The sequence below is a fragment of the Podarcis erhardii genome, assembly GCF_964252035.2.
Source record: "Podarcis erhardii genome assembly, chromosome: 2".
Taxonomy (NCBI): domain Eukaryota; kingdom Metazoa; phylum Chordata; class Lepidosauria; order Squamata; family Lacertidae; genus Podarcis; species Podarcis erhardii.
This window is the reverse complement of record NC_138498.1, coordinates 63,264,028-63,284,909: the sequence shown is the minus strand read 5'-3', so window position 1 is coordinate 63,284,909 and position 20,882 is coordinate 63,264,028. Positions and strand designations below refer to the sequence as shown.

Here is a 20,882-nt window from a genome sequence, read left to right as displayed (position 1 = left end):
AAACCTGAACCTCATTGTAGAAAGTGAGCATTAATTGAAGGTTGGGGACATGCTGTTATAAGTTTGTGTGGGTGCCAGACCCCTTTATTCGCTGGATCCAGCAAGTGTTAGAATTTAATCAAAGCTTGGGGTGTTAAGATGGGTGCCAGACAATTGGAATCCTTGGATCCAGCAAGTGTTAAAAACTAAATATGGGAAGAATTATGGGGAAAGAATTGGAAATTTACAGCCTGCGAAGCGCTAAGGGAAAATTTAATCAATATGTTTTATAGATGGTACTTAACACCTGCCAAAATAGCTAAAATGTATAAAACAAAAGCAAACCTGTGTTGGAAGTGTGGTAAAGCAGAAGGGACACTTATACATATCTGGTGGACCTTAAAACACCACATTCTCCGCTGCGCCTCATTTCCAAAAAGAAACATGAACTCTGGGTAAATGCCTGGAACTTGTGGAATCTCAGAGACTGGGGTGGCATGAGCCAATATTTAGGAAGTCAAAATTATACTTTCAGCTTTTGTTGGGCAGAGAACAAACCTGGACGCGACTAGTGCAAACATCCTGGCATGCTTTCAGCCTGTTGCCTTGCCCTCTGCATACTTATATACAAAGCCACCATCCTAAGCTTCCCCCCTTTTGTGAAAGGAAAGAGGATGTTCTCTTTCTAGAGGTAGTACCTGTGTGTTGCAGTCATTATGTTTTCTTCTGTTAAGAGTAATTGATATTTCTTGAAAAAGTGTGTTGCTCAGTTAAAAAAGGAGAAAATAGCCCCCTCTTCATTCATCTCAGATGGTTCCTTTCCTTTGTTTATTTCATTACTGTGGAGCAGAAGCAAGAAGCGGAAGTGCATAAATGGATGACACTAATAGACCCTCTGTTCATGTTGGGGAAGAGGCTGTTAAAGAGCCCTTTTATCTGTATCTTCACTTAAGTGGCTGAAGTGCATAAGGAAGGGCAGATCTTGCACCCAGTTAACTTTTGCCAGCCTAACCGTGTTTCCTGTGCTGCCACCTCATGGGGTGTGCAGGTACTGCACCCAGCACATTATAATCATACCACAGTACGGTGGTACCTCACGCTTCAGGTTACAGACTCCACTAACCCAGAAATAGTACCTCAGGTTAAGAACTTTGCTTCAGGATGAGAACAGAAATTGTGCGGTGGCAGCGCGGCGGCAGTGGGAGGCCCCATTAGCTAAAGTGGTACCTCAGGTTAAGAACAGTTTCAGGTTAAGAACAGAATGAATTAAGTTCTTAACCCGAAGTACCACTGTACGAGACACCTTAATGTTAAAGATGCTCTGCTTCCAAAATTATTCTTGGACATTTGCTTTACACATGGAAAATACATATGAATTTCTGTGGTTTTTAAGGGCTTCCATGGTAGCCAAACATTTAATTTCACAATTTCACTAAACATCAACTTTAAAATGTAGACAAAGATTCTTTATTAGATATGGCAGTAAAGGGAGGAAATGTCATTTAAACAGTAAGGTGATTTTAACAGTATATGACATGAATTACTTAAAACATGAATCATTTTGGTAGAGGATTATAAATCTGTGGAGAGGGTGCGGGGATAATGGGGGATAGAGGTGGGGACTATTATGGGGCTATTTTCTGTTATGTTCAAAGGAGAGAAAATGCTGTGCTTAAAAAATGGTGATACCCAAATATGCTCGAAGGTAGGATATGGGAGGTTTGCTTGTTTTGCCTGCCTATGTCTCTCTTCTGTTTGTTTCCTGTGCACTTCTGTCAGTTTATCTCACATTTTTCCACAGAGGAAAATGGGCACAACAGCTTTGGTCAAATCTGGGGTGCTACCAAAAAAAAGCAAGCCACGCACACTTCAGTATTTCCATGTTCCTTGTGGGTTCCAGGAGTGGAGTGCTCCAACTCAATATACTACACATACTGCAGGACATGATTACTCTGTGAATGGCAACATTGCCTTGCTTAATTTGGGGAAATTAGCAAAAACCAATAAATGCCAATCTTAATGAATACAAATGCTTATTCACATAAAATGGCAGACTGTGAATGAGATGGCTTTGCTGCTCGAAGCGCCAGTACAGAAATAGAAAATAATGGCATGGTTTGTTGTCACGAATGACCCAAGCTACCCAAGGCACATCTGCCTGGGCCATGTGCTTAAGCAGTTCCTATCGCAGAGATGGAGAGAGGTGGTAAAGAATGCCCTAGCTAGATGGAGTAGAGGTGGGCATTAAGGAACTAAGAAAAAGGCAGTGGAGTGGAGGTTTAAAAGCATCAAAAGGAAGAACACTTGGGCTGCATGATAAAAGGCCTCCCATTTGAGCCTTCCAGTTACTGGCTCCTTGTTCCTGATTTCTGTTTCCCTGATTTGCTGTGTTATTTCTTGCCAGAATTCCCTGTGCTATTGACCCTGAACTACTGTGCAACTTCATCTCTAGATCATATTTAGGCCTAGACTGATTCTCTGTGCTTGACCTTGATTTGTTTGGACTGTATGGCACTTGTAGCCCTTCCCTTATGGTAATTGGTGGCATGGGTATAGCAAGGATTTATGTTGGAGGGCAGGCTTTATATTGGCAGGGGCAGAACCTCAGTTAGTTAAGTATTTTGTATTGATTTACTTAAGTCGCCTGCTTCTTGGGAGAAAAGCGATGACAAAGCCTAGACAGCACCTCAAAAAGCAGAGACATCAACTTGCCGACAAAGGTCCATATAGTTAAAGCTATGGTTTTTCCAGTAGTGATGTATGGAAGTGAGAGCTGGAACATAAAGAAGGCTGATCGCTGAAGAATTGATGCTTTTGAATTACGGTGCTGGAGGAGACTATTGAGAGTCCCATGGACTACAAGAAAATCAAACCTATCCATTCTTAAGGAAATCAGCCCTGAGTGCTCACTGGAAGGACAGATCGTGAAGCTGAGGCTCCAATACTTTGGCCACCTCATGAGAAGAGAAAACTCCCTGGAAAAGACCCTGATGTTGGGAAAGATTGAGGGCACAAGGAGAAGGGGACGACAGAGGACGAGATGGTTGGACAGTGTTCTCGAAGCTACCAGCATGAGTTTGACCAAACTGTGGAAGGCAGTGAAAGACAGGAGTGCCTGGCGTGCTCTGGTCCATGGGGTCACGAAGAGTCGGACACAACTAAACGACTAAACAACAACAAGCTGCCCATGGACCTTGGGGTCCCAAATTTCAGCAGTGCCCATACTTATCACCTTCCATTCTACATTATACTTGCAGTGCCCCCTGTAGCACCCCCGAGACTCCGCTCCCAGTACAACCAAACTAGCCGTGATGCCCTAAATCCACCTCTGCCTATTGGGCAGAATGCAGTGAAGGCTTATATTTTCTAGAACTGGGACCCTAGTCCTTGAGGGCCTCCCTTGGACAATGGGCACCAGTACATCACCTTGTAATTTTTTTAATAGAACATGCCTAAGGTCAAAAGTTGTATGAGTGGGGAAGGGATTCCAGTTTGGGACCAAGGCCAAAGCCCAAGTTAAAGCTCCCATTCTACCCACATCACAGTCCTGATCCCAATTAGGGAACCCGCAACCACAAATTACTTTTTTTATTTTAAAGTCATTCACACAATCATTTATTCATATAGATTTTTTTTAACCCTGCCTTTCTAATGCGTATGCATTACTCAGCATGGCTTACAATAATTTAAACCATGTCAATATCAAACAAAATGCAGCAGAGGCAGCAAGTAAAACACAACCTTCAAATAAAACACAGTATCTGCCTGGCAGGCTAAATGCCTGTTTGAACTAAAAGAAAAAAAGGAAAAGTATTAACCAACTGACATAAGACAACCACGGGGGATTGGACAGTTTCATGAGACAAAGTGTTCCACAGTATTAGGAAGCCTGTTGTGTTCACTAGACACGGAGTATGACCTCTTTCTTGCCTACACCAACTGTGCTTCCACCAGATACAGATAATAGCTTCCATGCTTGATATTAATGAGCAGGCAGCTAGGTATAAGAAGAGGTGATCCCTCAGCAATTACTGATTGCCAAATAACATCGCATCTGTTTTAGTCAGTGGGAGACTTTTGTCAGAGAAGGCATTCCGAGCAGAACAACAGTACGATTTGTTTCAACCAAGTCATATGGTTGAATGCCTAGCAGCTTGGATGCAAAACAGTTACCCCCAAAATAAGAGAACTCCCCAGGTGTATTGAAATACAGAAACTTGTAGATAAAAGGAACTCCGGAAAAAAGTAGAAGATGGCTTGACAAGGGCCTATTAACTTCCCTATTATCTGTTTATTGAGCATTCATTCTGGGGGTTTTGCAAAAAGCTTGCAACGTTAGACAAGGTCATACTTTCCAGTTCCTTTTCCTACCATTTTCCTTGTTGAAAGCCATCCAATTTAGACTGCTAGTATTTTTGGATTGGACTCAATACATACCAGAAAATTCAAGCGTTAATTGTTGTTGATTAGGAGGTATTGTGCAACACACCTGCTTTCCCCAAAGATTTGACTTTTTTGTGATAAGGATAGTGGCAGATAAAATGGCTGGAAAGTGCAGGATAACACTTTCCTTGACTTGGCATCATCTAACCTCCCTGCAAACTAATCATAATGAATGCTCAATAAATAGCCAACATCATCTAATCTTCCTGCAGACCAATCAGGATGAACACTGATAATAAACAGGGTCTCTGGGAACGTCCTTAGCTGGGGAAGTAAGGCTTCTTGGGCTAAGTGTCAAATCATCTTTAATTGTGCAACCTGAATGTGCCAGTATGGGACCAACACAGTGTCTAGAAGTGCCTATACAGGTATGTTGATGTGTCAAGCTGAAGAACAGGATGGCATTGGAAGCAGAGGACTGGCCTGCTCAAGCCCTCCTGGAAAAAGGAGATCCCTCTCCTCACCACACTGGGATGCATTTTGAAGGCAATGTGACTACACATTTTATAGAGTGAAACTCAGCAGACTCTTCAAGAGACCAAGCTCTTAAAAACAGCAATTCATTTTTGTAGAGGATTATAGATGATGGTGGGCAGGGGTGGGGTTGTTATGGAATTGTTGTTGTTGTTAGATATGTACAAAAGATAGAAAATGCTGCGCTCATACACACACATACATATGATGATGTCCAAATATGCTTGATGGTAGGACATGGTTGTGGATGTTTAATTCCTGCGTCTGCCTATGACTCTGCCCTGTTTGCTTCCCCTGTACTTCTGCCCTGTACTTCAGAACCATCAGCCAGCAGCTGGCTTTTGAGTCCTAACTTTCTAACAACCTTCCTTCCTTTTGGTGGGTGAGAATGATGCAAAGGTTTATTATTATTATTATTAGTAATAGTAGTAGTACCACCACCACCAGTTGCTCAGCGACACTGCCCACGTTGATGAATCACACCACCACCAAGGAGATCTAAAAACAACCAAGTGTTTCCCGTGTTTATAATGTATATACAAAATCATTGTGAACAGGTCAAAACCTTAGCAGGATTTTAAACACACTTATAATAAAATAACAGAACGTATAGATAATTTAGGAAGATGAAATATTGGAGAAGTACTGATATGCAGTTGAAAATAGAATTAAAAGGACCCATGAAAGGGACAGGGGAAAAGTCAGGAGATTCAGAGTAATCTCGAGATTTGGATTTTGTTTATGCTTATATCTTTGAAAACCAATAAAAACGATTATGAAAACCACCACCACCAGGTGCCGAGACTACCCCTTTCCGCCTCCCGCAAGGGCAAGCCTGGTGCAACAGCCAACCCGCCGCCTCGCGTCCTAGTCGCGCTCTCGAGACCCGCCGGCGGAGCAGATCTCCCTCGCCGGCCAATGGAGGGCGACGCAGCCTCCCAGGGCCTGCCCCAATTGGCGGGGAGGGCCCGTCGCTCAGCTCCCGCGGGGCAGGCGCGCCGTGCAGGGGAAGTGAAAGTTGGAGCGCCTGGGCCGAGGGTCCGTGGCGCGCGGGGAGCCAAAGCGCGAGAGCGGGCGGCGGGTGGGGTTCCGGCGGAGGAGAGCGGCGTCCCCGTCAGGCGGTGAGTCCGGAGCCGGGGCTCGGCGGCAGGGAGCCCCAGCGCAGCCCTTCTCCTCTCCCGTGGCCTGCACAGGGGGGAAGAGGGATTGGGGCGGGGGGGAGAGAGCTGGCGTCTCCACTCTCCCGACTGTCTGCTTCGCTCCTTCCCTGGGTCTTCCGACGAAAAGGCTCGTTTTTGCCTTGAACGAGCAGCAGTTCGACAGGTGTTGCTTTCCTTGCCGTGGAGGTGTTGTGCTGCATTTTTGCCTGTAGGGCAGCTGCTAAGGTGGCAACCTCCTATTTATTGTTATTGTTATTACATTTATAGCCCACCTGTCCTCCAAGGAGCTCGTGGTCTCCCTCTCTCCATCTTCACCTCACAACAACCCTACGAGGTGGGTTAGGCTGGGAGATAGTGACTGGCCCAAGGTGGCTGAATGAGGGTTTGGACCCTGGTCTCCTGGGCCCTTGTCTGACATACTAAGCTGGGGTAGCTTACAGCTTCCTTCATCTCTGACATTTTTCCAAGTTGGCTAGGGCTGGTGGGACCAACAATGTATGGAGGGCACCCTTTCTAAGCACTACACTGCCTTTGCATGTAGGCCAGTGGTTCCCACTAATAATTCTTCTTATTCAAAAAGTGAACTCCTGTTCAGGTGGAGGAAGTCTAAAAGGCCATTAACTTGGTCTAACTCATTCTCGAATTGCGCCCCTTAAAAATCAAATTGCCCCCCTGTGGGGTGTGTGCCCCATGTTGGGAACCATGGGAATAGGCAGAAATGCATCTGGTGCTGCTTTTCTCCTTGGCACATCTGAATTTGTAGAGGTTGTCCTAAAACTCTTTTATTACTGCTGTTAAAGGCCTAAAACAGGCATCCCCAAACTCGGCCCTCCAGATGTTTAGGGACTACAACTCCCACCATCCCTAGCTAACACGACCAGTGGACAGGGATGATGGGAATTGTAGTCCCAAAACATCTGGAGGGCCGAGTTTGGGGATGCCCGGCCTAAAAGGACAGCTGTTTGTTTCTGTACCTGCCACATTTTAGCGTGAGTGTGCAACAGAACCATGCACACAGCTGGCTTGTTTGCATGTGTTGCAACCGCAGAGTTTTGTGAATGTGCAGGAGAGGTTCGGACCTTGGAGTCTGGGGGTTTGTGGCAGGTAGAGTGAGGAATGTATCTTGTGTCTGTGCAGGAAATGGCCCATAGGAGCGGGGAGCAGAGCCTCCGGGAAGAGCTGACCTGCGCCATCTGCTATGATCTGTTCCGAGACCCAGTCATGCTGGAATGCATGCACCATTTTTGCAGGGAGTGCATCCAGAGCTATTGGGATAAGAGCTCAAAAGTTGCCACCTGCCCCCAATGCCGGCAAAAGTTCCCCACCAGGTCCTTCCGTCCCCAGTACCTTGTTTCTGGAGTAGTGGAGACAGTTCGGAGGTGCACCTCTGAGGAACACAAGAAAAAAATGCAGGTGAGCAGCTGGGTGGCAAGACAGTGATTATTACTTCCTTTCCTCCTGGAGTGCTTCCCTCAATGAATTGTGGGGCTTGGCATTTCTCTCAGGTGGTCAACTTAGCTACAAAACAGGATGGTCAGATATGAACTAGGCAGGGGTACCTTGTACAGTAGTATGAGGGTTGCTTGGGACTGTACAGAAAGATTATAGGAAGTGTGGGACAGACTTGTTTGGACCAAGAATTCTGGACAAGTGGAAAATTCCATTTGTCACCTTCTGATTCTAATGGAATCTCCAATCAAGCAGTCTCCCCTGCAGCCTCTGAAGCAAAGACAAATAGCAGTTTGACAAAGATATTTGTGTGTCTTTTTAAAATCTCAACTCCCTGTTTCCAGCTCAGTTTGCCAGCAGATGGCTTGTCTGTCATTTGGCTGTGCAGAGCCCAGTGGATTTCTTTCCCCTGCATAATTTGCCCTACTCCTACCCCAGCGTCTTAACTCCCTGGGAGTTTCAGTCCAATGGCTGATTGTATTCTTTCTGTAGTTATTCCTCTTTGCTGTCTTGGGTCATTGCAACACTGTTGTTTGCACTGGACTACCACATCACATGAGGCGCTTAATCAAAGGTCACGGGTTTCATATTCTGTTGATTCTGCACAAAGGCTAAAAGGCATGTCAAATATTCTGGGAAGGTAAATTCCCATCATAGGCCTAGTGTGGGATTTTCAGCTTTGTGGATTTCAAGGTAAGTCAGTGACATTGAGCAAGTCATGCTCTCTTAGCTTAATTTACAGCTGGGGTTATTGGAGAGTGAGGTTTGGGATTGGCAAGTGAATAGAAGAGGAAAGGGTAGCAGTTGATCAAGCAGTAATGGAAGAACAGGAAAGCTGGGGCTGCAGAAGTCAATTCTAAAGGAGAAAAATAACATGGCAGTTATTGTTAAGGGTAGTACCCTGGCTTTTATTTAAGAAACTCAGGGAGGTAGGACTTACCTCATTTTGCTCTTCTATCAACCCTATGAGGTGGGAAAGCCGGCTAGGCCAGAAGTTTCGCATCCTTGCTCTGTTTATTATTATGCCATCCTGGCTCTAAAATTGATAGGCAGAGACTGTTGCACACATAATGATTAAGTGTTCTATCTATCCATCTATTTTATTCTTAGACACACCTCCAAGAGGCATTTCAGTCTTGCCAGGTGGAGTGTGAGAAACTGATGAGAATGAAGCATGCAGCTGAAGAGAACATCTGCACCCTGCTGGTACCAGTACATTCCCCACTTTTCCTTCTGTGGTCGCTTTTGTTTCGTGTTGGCTTGCTCAGATGAGAAATGCCAAAGTTTCTAAAGGTGGAGGCTTCCCTACAGAGGAAGAGATGTGTTGCTCTTTTGTATTGCCGGTGAGAAAGGGCTGGAAGAGATCAATTGGGGAGTCTTAACTAGTGAAAAGAATGGACAAAAATAGAAAACAGCTGAAAGCTGGGCCTCGGCAGGCTTATCAAATCAGCAGGGCTGCAATTGGGGCGTCTTGCTGTTTTGTGACCGCCCATCTTAATGGTTGCTTTAAATCACAGGCAAAAAGATAAAGCCGCCAAATAAATGACAGTTGCTTTGGGGTTGGAGCAAACTAATTATCTGCCCAGATAACCATTGATCTGCTGACGCACCTCAGCAGAAAAGAAGATTAATACCTCTAATTGCAGCACTTTCACAGAGGGAGCTGAGCAGTAGGGACATTACTTGGGAGTGGTATAGAGAGAGACAGCTGAAAGCCACTAAGCTTCAGCAAAGAACCTCAAATTTCCCCATGTCACAGGCTTCACATGCCAGATTTCACTTAGTCAAATCCAACCTGTTGGGTTTTTATCTTGGGGAAACAAGCAAAATGCCTCTTTAATAATAGAGGGAAGAGGGAAGCTTTTGTACACCAGGGTTTATGACACAGAATTAAACAAGACAAGTTGATTTTCTATAAGCTTCTCAGGGTCACGGACAAGGAAGGCGGGATTACCCCAAGGGCCTTTGGACAACAATGCCCATCAACACTCCCATCAGTCTTTTCCAAGCATCTTCAGGCAGGGGCATCAGAGCCACCTCAGCCTCTCCAGCACCAAAGCAAGTAAGGACCGCAGTGGGAGTTAAACTGAACATGCAGCTGTTCTTAAACAGCTCTTAGCCGGACAGGTGGCAGGGAGTGCCACACAGCTGCTTGGATAACCCCCACCCATCTCCACCACCACAGCTTCAAAGTTGGAAGGAAGGAAGGGTTGGCCGCTCTTCATGCTCGCCATGGGGTAGCATCTCACTCACCATGCCGAGTGGAATAATGGAAACCCCTTAGGGCTAGAGTGTTGGTGTAATAGATGTCCTTCTTCACAGAGCACAGAGTCAAACAAGAGGCAGTGATGGCCACCGATGCAAATGGCTTTAAAATAGGATTAGGCAAATTCATGGAGAGGAAAGCTGCTTGTAGCTACCAACCCTGAGGGATATGGTCTCCTTCCACTGTCGGAAGCAATATGCTTCTGCATACCAGTTGCTGGAAATCAAAGGAGGGGAGAACACTGTTGTGCTTGGGTCCTTCTCATGTGTTTTCTCAATTGGCATATGTTTGGCAACTGTGAGAATAGGGTGGTGGAGTCAGTGGGCCACTGGCCTGATCCAGCAGACACTTCTTATGTGGTGAGCTTGCAGCTGGGGATTTGCCAACTAAGCGTAGTCCCTGGCTAACATCTTGGGTTGCGTCTTCCCAGTGACTTCTTTGTATTGGCAACTTTGAGAGTTGTTGGCACTAGTGACTCTCCCAAATTGTGTTTTTCATTCACAATTATTTGTTCAGCTCTAAAAGTCCAAGGGAGCGGTGCCAAGCTAATTCAAAACAGCACCCCATAGAATCTCCAGTAAAATTGTCTGTCTGCTGCTCAGAGCAAAGAAATATGTCAGCAAGACTCCTGGCAATGTGAGCACTTAGTGGAGCATCATTAGCTGGTAGGGCAAGTCCTAGACAGGAGCCAGATGGTTCAGCGACTGCTAAAAGCAGCTGATATCCGGCCTGAGCAGGTGCTAGCTTTGGAGAGCTGCCAGTCCTTGATTAAAAAGGATCCCCATCTCTCATGTCTCATTCTTTCCTCCTTTTATGCTAGATATGTTACAATTATTGTCATATTTAAACATAGTACACATTTGAAAGATAACATCACCCCTGAAAGCATTTAGGTACACTCTTTATATATTTAAGCCTATCATGCTCTTTCCGAGCTCATTGTGCACTGTGGCTTTTCCACCAGTCGAGGAGACACAATGCAACAGTTCACTCTAAAACAATTGTCAGGGATGCCTAGAATGCCAATCTGAAAGCAACCAGAACCTGTGATCAGAAAACGCAAATTTTCAAATGAAGCAAGTTATAGTAACTGGCATACAGATGTTACACACAGAGAGAGAGAGAGTTTGTTGGTTTCATTATTATTTTATTTTGAAGATTGACCAAATGGGCAGATAAGAGATGGTTATGTGTTCTTATGTTATGCATTGAGTTTGCTTGTTCTGGAAAGCTGCTGTTGCTAGTGCTCAGTGGCATGCGCACACATGCAATAATTTTGCCACCTATAACATGGAAATGGGTTAGATACATCCTTATAGTCCCATGGAAGAAGGAAGAAAATGGTTGCAGTTGCAACAATGTGTAGTTGCTGTTCAGACATCTGTCTCTAAACAGTGTGGTGACCTTCTGACTTTCACACTCCCTTATCTTCTCCTTTATTTGTTACTCTGTTTATATCCCACCTTTTCTCCAAAGAGCTCATATATACTTCTTCCCCTCTCCATTTTATCCGCACAAGAACCCTGTGAGGTAGGTTAGACTGAGATGCTTGACTGGCCCAAAGTCACCCCATGGGTTTCATGGCTGAGTGGGGATTTGAACCCTGGTCTCCCAGGTCCTAGCCAATACTCTAACCACTGTTCCATGCTGGCTCTCTCTTTGCACATGACAGGATGAGAGTGAAAGCTTTCACTTTTGACTGATCCACAGTTTCTTGTTATATATGACTTCAGGAACTGTGGTCTATTTCAAGGGAAAGCTTGGGTGATCTTTTTAAGGTAGGATATGAACAAGCATTTCCCACACAGGTTTTCCCCTTTGATCCTCCATTTGTTTGAGCCAGCAGACTTTTGGATTCTTACACAGCTTGTAGACTTCTCAGAGGTAGCTGGTTGGCCATTGTAGGAAATGGGAAACTGGAGTGGATGGAACTTTGGCCTGATCCAGACAGGATTTTCTTATGCTCTTATCTGTTTGTACCAGAAGACCCCCATGGGTTTGGGGTGGGGATAGTTAGTAATTTTCCAGGAGGCAAAGGCAGTGTGATTAGCGACACAAATGGATTATCCTGCACCAACCGTTCTAAGTGGTGGGGATTGAAGGTTGGATAAAGATACCCTACCACAAGCAGGGTTGAGGGAAAAGTGAATGAGCTGTGAGTTGGCCTAACTTTAAGAGACATAATATTGTTTTAGTTGAGGCTGAAGTCTGCCAGCAACATCAAAAGGACTTGGGTGGCCTAGTTTAGGAAGCATTGCGTGGCGAGTTCCCGCCCCCCACCAGGATAAATAAAGACACGAGACACCATAATTAAGGTTAATTGGGCGAATTAGGCCACAACTTTATTGAATTCAGGAATGAGAGGCATTGGCTTAGGCATTGGTCCTATCGACTATCCGGCTCCAGCCCATTTGCTGGAGACACGGGGAAGGGTTAACACTTTATCGGGGGAGTCTCCTGCCGAGGCACGCCGACTAGGAGCTCCCCCGGGTCACCGCTCTGGGGCGTGCCTTTGGCCGACACCTCCATAGGCTTTGGACAGGGCCACGCCCCCCGGAGTCCTTTAACGGACCACCCTTCGCTCACTGGGGGGAGGTGATGGCGTTCCTCCCCCCCCACACATCCTCTTAACCCCTTCTTACCAATGCCTACCGCCAATGCTGAAAAGTTGTGACGAGTTGCTACGAGGTAGGCGAAAAACCAAAAGGCTACAAATTGCCAATTGGGAAAAATTCCTACCATGCCCCTTGCGGCGACAGACCGAAGTCCATAGCAAAGTCAAAGACCTACCTAAAGCATACCTAAAGGGAGGGAGGGTGGGAAAACGTGAAGGCTAGCCGGCGAAAAGAGGGCGAGCCCCCTCTGCGCCGGCCCTAAATAGGGCAGACCTGGCCGGGATTCCCCTATTCTCGCGGGGGCTGAAACCAGCCCCCGCTCACGTGGGGGTGGGCGTGAAGCCCGCAACCCCACCTCCTGGGCAGGCCGGAAGTGGCTTTACTAGACACTATTGACATTGGCAAGCTGCAAGTAATGTGCACTTCAGAAGGAATAATTTGAAATCAAAATGAACTCTAATCACTGATAATGCATACTGATGTTCACTATGGAAACCCTCATATGTGATGTGTAGCAAAGACTTTTTAAAAATGGCAAATCAAATAATGAGAGACATGGATAGAGGATATATATATTGAGGCTGTTTTGATGCCATCCGTGAAGTGGCTTCACCTGGGCCTTTGTATTTCATACTAGTCATGTCATCAGAAATGCAATACTGTACAGTTGGAGGTCAAAGATGGACAATGTGAATGATTAGTGCTTTGATAGTATTTCTTTGTCTCTGTAGTGAAAAGACCTGAATTGCTTGCAGGGGAGTAGTAAATTGGAGAGGCCAAAGGCTGTAATAGATGGGTGGGGTATAAATAATAAATAATAAATAATAAGAATAGTCAATACAAAATAACCCAGTGCTACCAAGAATACAGAAGAGGTGAGGGAGCTTCTGGTTATTCTTCTCCAGTCCAAGAATAGGGGCACCACCCCCCACTCCATTTCAGTCTGGTGGGCTCTGGATAGAACATTCCACCTTGTGAAATTGTTCTTCAGAATTAGATGCTTTTGCACTACACAGTTTACAAGTGCTCCCACTGGTGAGTTGCTGGAGGTTCTGCTTCAAATTCTAGACCATCTTGCTGAGAAGCTGCTTTTAGGATGGGCTTCTGGAGTGCATCTGGTCTCCACAAGACATCTGTGGCCAAAGCTCAGCTCAAATTGGGGTTCTTGCACTCCGCATAGCAGAGATGAGCATCAGCAGCACCACTTGACAGGAGAGGAGTGAGTATCTCAGACTCTCACTCATGCTGCTGTATCGATAAAAAAAGAGAAAGAAATAGCAGGCCTTTCTTCCACTCTTTACCCCCTTATCTGAGACTCTGCCTCTCCCTCTGCACTTCTTATGTGGAGAAGGAAAGCTGACATGTCTATCCATTTCCAAACCTTCCTGGAGTTCAGAAAATGCTCCTATCTCTTCTTTGAGTTCTCTGTCAAGCATGGAGAGAGAGACACATGGTCTTGCAGGAAACTTTGAAGGATAAAAACAGCAGGCATCTCTGGAACTGATTACATAAGGTCAACTCCTGAGGCAATTTATCAGAAATTTATCAGGTACACTCAGCAGGAAGCAATCAGAGGAATAAGCCATAAAGAAGTATGTGGCGATCACACAGGGTCCCCGGATGTTTGACAGTCTATTGACCCTGTGACACCACTGTGATTGCTTTCTTCACTGCCACCAACCCGTTTCTCACGGGTACACACGGAGTCTAGTCAGTTGTTAACATTAACAAATAATCAAGTTTATTTTATAGGCATGAACAAGCTTATGGTTTCAGTTAATTTTTCTTGTCAGTTTCTTAATCTTAGTTCCTTAACTGTCCTATTCGTTCCTAACAACTTCAAACTGATTATCCCAACTAACTATCTGACTCCACCTAACAATTCCTCTCACTCTCTCACCACACAACTCGACCAACCCACAGACTGTTCCTCACTCTTCTTTCTCCAACTCCCCACTCTCAACTGATTTTCACACACCTCCGACTCTAACCCTAACTCCTCCTATCTGTTTCCACTGGCCAATCACATCACACTCATTTTAACCCTTTCCTTATGACCCACCTAGGAGGCAAACGCCACAAGGTAGCTTCTAATTAAAGCTCTAGCAGCTCTGAAAAAGTTTAATCCATGCCGAAAAGACTGGCAATGCAGTTAAGTTTTATGAGGCCAAACAATTGCCACCAGTCAGTCCTGAAAAAAGACAGGCGGGCCAAAGAAAAATGGTATTGTAATGAAACAGCATCAGCAGTTTCTTGTAAACAGTTCTTGAATGATGGATGGCAATTCCCGATTACCGTATTTTTCGCTCCATAAGGTGCACCTGACCATAAGACGCACCTAGTTTTTAGAGGAGGAAAACAAGAAAAAAAATATCCTGAACGAAATAGTGGATGTATGATTTTTGTGGTTCATGCTGTGGCCACAGGCATGTGATCTGATGGTGAATTTGGGGTGACCCAATGCAAAATCCTGAGGATCCATGTGGATCCGTGCTTTCTAACCACATTTTTGCACCCAGGAAACAGTGGATGTGTGATTTATTTGGTGCAGGCTGTAGCCATGGACATGATATGTGATCTGATGGAGAATTTGGGGTGACCCAGTGCAAAAATCCTGAGGATCCATGGGCTTTTACCTCCCCCCTCCCCGACAGCCTCTGCTAGCGGCCCTTATCTCTCTTCTGATCCCACCGATCAACTGTTTCCTTTCAATACTCCCTTCCCTCTTGTTTGCCTTAGTGTCTTAGCTGGAGCAGTTTTTTGCTCCTTCTTTTCTTCTAATTTCTCTTCTTATTGCTTTAGTCTTCCTGTTTCCCCCCCTTTGCAAGTTTGCTGTCTTTATCTCCCCCCTCCCCCTCCTTTATCTCTAGCGTCCCTTATCTCTCTCCCTGATCGGCAAACGATCAGCGGCTTTGTTTCAACACCCTCTTCCCTCTTTCAAAAAAAAAAAAAAGCATGATCTGCTTTTTGCCCCTGTGCAATTCAGCTCCAAGGACCACACATTCGCTCCATAAGACGCACAGACATTTCCCCTTACTTTTTAGGAAGAAAAAAGTGCGTCTTATGGAGCGAAAAATATGGTACACATCTGGTATGGAAGCAGCCTAGCTTTGTGACAGCAAAAATCGCTATGAAGCCAATGAACATGGATGCAAATGTTTTATATTAGAAGGGCCATAGGCTGCTCTCCCCTTGACTGACACCATATTGTATTTTCTGTCCCACAAATATTTTGGCTTTACAATCCTCCTTTAATTACACAGAAGTCTGTGGATGTGGTTGAACGTGCTGCTTTCATACATAGCCCTTTTGCTGTTTCAGACAACATCTCGTGAAATGAACTCCAAGATCCGGGCAGAATTTGAGTATCTTCATCAGATCTTGCAAGAGGAAGAGAGAGCTGTGCTGACGGGGCTGGCCAGAGAGGAAGAACAGTGGTTGATGAAGCTGGACGGAGATGCCACACGTCTCAGTATGGCGATAACTGAGCTGAAGAAGAGCATGGAGCACATTCAGAAAAAGCTTGATGAGCTGGGGAACTCATTGCTGCTGGAGGTGAGACTCATCATGCTTACAAGGCTGAGGTGGGAGGAGTTTGGGTCATGGGTGTCGGAGGCAGATTTGTATTTTCTCACGTTTTCTCAGTCATAGGCTCCACCCTCTCCACATTCCCAGACGCGTATCACACTGCACACTGGCAAATGCTATAGTTTTCTATGGATTGATTTACCAAGCAAGGGTGTCATCTTGTACTTCATTCTATGCATTCAGGAAGTGAGGCTTAAAAAATCCTGAAGTCGGAGCTGGAACGGACCTCAGAGGTCATCTAGTTCAACCCCTTTCTAGTTCAGGAAATCCACTGTGGCAACATACCTGATTGGTGACCTTTCGGCCTTTGTATAAGATGCAGTGAGACCTGGGAGTGGGTCATGTTTGTGTGTGTGTGTGTGTGTGTGTGTGTGTGTGTGTGTGTTGTTTTGGGGGGGGGGAGAATGCGTGTTCAAAGAAGTCTTTCCATATTTTAAACTCCGGACTGAAAATGTTTGTCTCTATCAATAATATGTTTTTCTGCCCTAGACTAGAATTAGGCCTTGTCAATGTCTGCCAGATAACATTGTCAAAGAAGGCAAATAACTGTTGGCCTTTGCACTGAGATGTAAAGAGGTTTATCTGCCATTAAAAGTGTGGCCTCCCAAATTCCCTCTCTCTTTTAAACAGAGGTGAGACAGTGGCTGGAACACTTCTCTCACCACAAAAAAACCCCAACATTACAGCTTTCTATTTGCCACTTCCCTCATAAAGGAAAACGTGTGCCTGCCATTTTCTTCCCCAGGCCCCATGGTAAGAGACAGCCCTTTCCATCTCCCTCTAAGATTGAACTATTGCTGGTTGCTTGGTGTGATGCTTTTCCGTAGTTGGTTGCCACGGTTACTGCAGCAGGATTGTGCTGTGAAGTGACCGAGGTAGCCTTTGCTAGGAGGTTTAAGCTTGCTTCTCCAGCAGGATCTGCTTGTGCATGCTGTGAGAATCATGGTCCTTAACCTCTGACAGGCATGAAGAAGCAGTTCAGGCTTGGAGACTGGTTCTGTCATAAGAACTAGCTGCTCTTGGAAGTAGGGATGAAGTGCTTAGTTTCAGCCAAGGTTACTGTATTGTGTGCCTTCGGACCATGCTGCGCTGTGCTGTGCAGGTCTGCATGAAAATACTTCTAAATGTTTTTTCTAAATGTCTCAAATACTCCTTTCCTTATCTATCTCCTTCCATCATCAGACTCCTGTGGGGTGGCTGGTAGTGATACTCCCTTGGCTTTTATTTTACTGCTTGTATAATTCTGAAATTTTAAATGCAAGCTGCCTTGAGGGTGCTTGTTAGAGCCAAAAGGTGGGTTATCATTTGTTTTGATAGGCAAGTAAATGTATGTCCTCACTTCTCAGTCAAGATAGTGCATATTTTCAGCCTCTTTGGGGGCCAGAGGTACAATATGACTAGGGAAATGTTGTTATGTGTGTATGGCATGCTCTCCTGACAGCTGACAGTGATACCGTCTAGGTTCCAGGCTTTTCAGTCTTGGTGATATGAGGAACCTGCCTTCTCTTGCATCTCTCTTTTGCTTACAGAAACCAGTGTTTATATATCAGAACTAGCCCATACCCCTTCAGAATTTGCTATCACCTCATTCATTCATTCATTTATTCATTACATTACATTTATACACCAACTTTCATCCGTCATGCAACTCAAGGCAACATCCCATGCGGTTCCCAGGCAGCCACTTGAAATTGTAGGTCCATAATTATGTTTTTAATTGTTTGTACTTCAGTACAGAGGCAAAAAATGGACAGGAGAATTTACTTGAGCAGCTGCAACAAGGATTAAGTGAGGGGTTTGTTAATTTTCTCCTCTTTTTTCTTTTTCTTTTTGCAGGTGGAAAATGTGTCTGTTAGGTACGTGCCTGGAAAGAAAAAAAGCTTTTGTTTTCATGAGCCTCTTATTTTACCTACTCAGCTGGGCGGGGGGACTTATCGCTGTAGCTTTTAAAGCATTGGAAAATAATTATTGGGAGAGAAGCTGTTGGGGAATATAGGAGATCTCTCCTTCTGGGCATTGTTGCATAGGTGTGCTGACCTCAGGATTCAGTATGTAAATCCAAAAGCACTGAGGTGCACCCAGGATTTAACTGCTTTCATAAGGTCCTCCCACATTACTTCAAGGAAATGCTCAGAATGGTCTTCTGGGGCCACTAGACACAATGTTTATGTTCTAATAGCCTCAGAATACAAGTTGCCAGAAATCACAGGTGGGCAGAGTGTTGTGCTCAGGTCTTGTTTGCCAGCTTCCTATGGGCATCTGGTTAGCCACTGTGGGAAAAGGAAGCTGGAATCGGGGCCTTTGGACTGATCCTGCTGGCCTCTTTTTGTGTTCGACAAGGAGGGTTGGGAAATGAGCCTAAATAAATTTTGCAGGTCACCAAGCTGGATGCACCTCACCTGCCATATAATGTTGTCTGTCAGGTGCTTGAAAACCTTGCCTTTTTATTTTATTTTATTGTAGCCTGTGAAGGCAAGGATGAGGGAACAGGTTTAATGAGCCACCCAGGGGCTGTGTTTTGGTGGCCTGCCTTAAAATGATTATCGCTGTCTCAAGTTGTGGAGCTGCCAAGCTTCTCTAATGGCTAAACTTGGGCGAATCTCGCATGCACAGCCATATCCCACCTCTTAGCTGAAAGATTGCCAGAGCAGTTCATTTCCCAGCTCACTTTGCTGGGGAGAAAGGAGAGCAAATACATCCATATAAGATAGGTTTGAGACTGCTCTTTGGCTGCTGTCAATGTTGAGGAGAATTAGGGCATTTGGCTCATGTTTCTATGGAGTACTGTGCAGAAACTGGTGGATTCTATTTTATTATCATGCATGTTTCCATTCTGGAAGTTGGCTTCCATGGAACTTGTGGCGACCACCTTCTGCCTCTCTAGGCAGTAGGCTACTTAGCCACTAAGGCAGAGGAGAACCAGTGGCCTGCTTACGTCATAATCCACCCCACTCCAAGGTGGAGTACTGAAACCCCTAGGAGTTGTGTCCTTTTGCAAAGATACCTCTCTTGAAATACCTGCATAAGAGGGGTTTTTCAGTAGAGATAGTGTTTTGCCCTTTGACCTAGGATCCCAGGGATTACTTAGATTGCAAGGACAGGAGAGGCACATCTTTTGTGATGGCCTCCTTAGCTACTGTTTTTAGAAAGGTAGAAGGAAAGGGGGAAATACATGATTTGGCCCCCACAATAATTTGAGGATGCTCCCTGCCATTATGTGCGCTAAGCGAATGGCGCTGGCCAAGCCGCAACTGCCTTATTCTCCCATCCTTATGCTGGCTGAAGCACTTTCAGATTGGTTAGGAGCCACTTTCTAAACTCCAGAACTTCCTTATCTGGAATCTTGTTTTGCTCAGCAGACATTTCTTTCTGCTCCAGGCCAGCGGTGCAGGTGAAAGACTTGACCGCCTTTAATATAGAGCAGCACAAGGACCGGTATGATGGACCTCTGCAGTTTATTTTTTGGAGAAGGATGCTGAAATCGATCTGCACAGGTGAGTCGCCCCCGCCCCCCAATTGCAACAGAGCATACGGGGGATATGGGAACAGGACAGAGTTCATAGACTCGTTTGACGGCACCCTACCCAGTTTCTTTCTTAGAATTATCATTAATTCGATTAATAGTTGAATCCTGGTATATTCTCTTCCTACAGCTCCTGTTCCTCTGACCTTGGACCCTGAATCGGCTCACCCTAACCTTGTCCTGTCCAAAGACCTGACGGCAGTGACAGAGAGGAAGACGCCCCAGTCTGTGCCCAGAAGCCCCAGCCGCTTCCTGCAGTGTGTGAATGTGCTGGCAAAGGAGTCCTTTGAGAGTGGAAGACATTACTGGGAGGTCTGGGTGGGCACCAAGACCAAGTGGGACCTGGGAGTGGCAGCGGACTCAGTGGACCGGGCAGCAAGAGTCAAGCTATGCCCCAAGAATGGCTACTGGGCTATACGGCTGCGGGAGAAGTCCCGTTATTGGGCTGCAGCCGCTCCCTGGGTGCGTCTGAATCCTGGGCGCTTGCTGAGAAAAGTAGGTGTCCTGCTGGACTGCAAGGCAAGGAAGGTGGCCTTTTATAATGCTGAGGACATGTCCCTTCTCTTCACCTTCCACCAGGTCAGGGCACGCAGGTTCTATCCTTTCTTCAGCACTTGTTTCGGCGATGGCGAGAATGCAGAGCCCATGAGGATCTGCCACCTGAACCTGTAGGAACATCCTGAAGTCTGATTCCATTCAGCAAGACTTGGTGGGTCCCTCTTGTTTCCTGGGAACACATAAGTTCTACCCTGTGTGTCGCCCTGCTGTGATGAACATGTTAAGGGAAGCTGACCGGTTTTGCAAAGAGGTTTAAAAAAACCACAACCCACTCTTCTATTTCATAGGACGAACACCACCTCTTAGAATGCATAAAACAATACCAACATGATGGAATGTATTAGAATAGATATTAAAGGAGATGAGTAAGAAGAATTAGTCGGTTCCTGGTTCATTCCCCCCCCCCCTAATTATAATTACGTCCCCTTCTCCAGGTTAATGCCTTCTTCTGTCTGGTGTACTTAAAGGGCCTTGTGCTTTGTAGATGGTGCTGCCTGGTCATTTCTGCCAGCTGTATAAGATGGGAATACAGCCCAAAGCACTAGGGGTCAGTAACACACAACCACAACCATTGGACATTTTGACCTGCATTCTGACTTACAGACACATACAAAAAGCTGGAGCCAAAAGTGATAATGGCAGAGAGAAGGATAGTTTGTTGGTTGCATTCATAGCTTGCCTTTTCTCCAAGGAGCTCAATGTGACATATATGGTTCCCTCCCCTTCTCGTTTAATCTCCACATCAACTCTGCGAGGTAAGGTAGGCTGAAAGACAGTAACTGGCCCAAGGTCACCCAGTGAGCTTCATGGCCAAGTGGGGATTTGAA

The 20,882-nt window shown here is 45.6% G+C and overlaps 1 protein-coding gene and 1 long non-coding RNA gene across 2 annotated transcripts; both read left to right on the top strand.

Annotated features, from left to right (window-relative positions):
- Positions 1-5,814: 5,814 nt before the first annotated feature.
- LOC309335859 (zinc-binding protein A33-like) lies at positions 5,815-20,538 on the top strand (the record flags this gene model as incomplete). Its single annotated transcript, XM_081851129.1, is given in 8 exon segments — positions 5,815-5,929; positions 5,932-6,017; positions 7,194-7,469; positions 8,616-8,711; positions 15,708-15,941; positions 17,811-17,830; positions 19,353-19,468; positions 19,628-20,538. Coding segments are annotated over 8 exon segments (1,485 nt in total). The 3' UTR covers positions 20,170-20,538.
- Positions 15,948-16,677, top strand: LOC309335860. Its single transcript, XR_014153779.1, has 2 exons — positions 15,948-16,337; positions 16,378-16,677. It is a non-coding gene; the product is annotated as an uncharacterized lncRNA (long non-coding RNA).
- Positions 20,539-20,882: the final 344 nt, after the last annotated feature.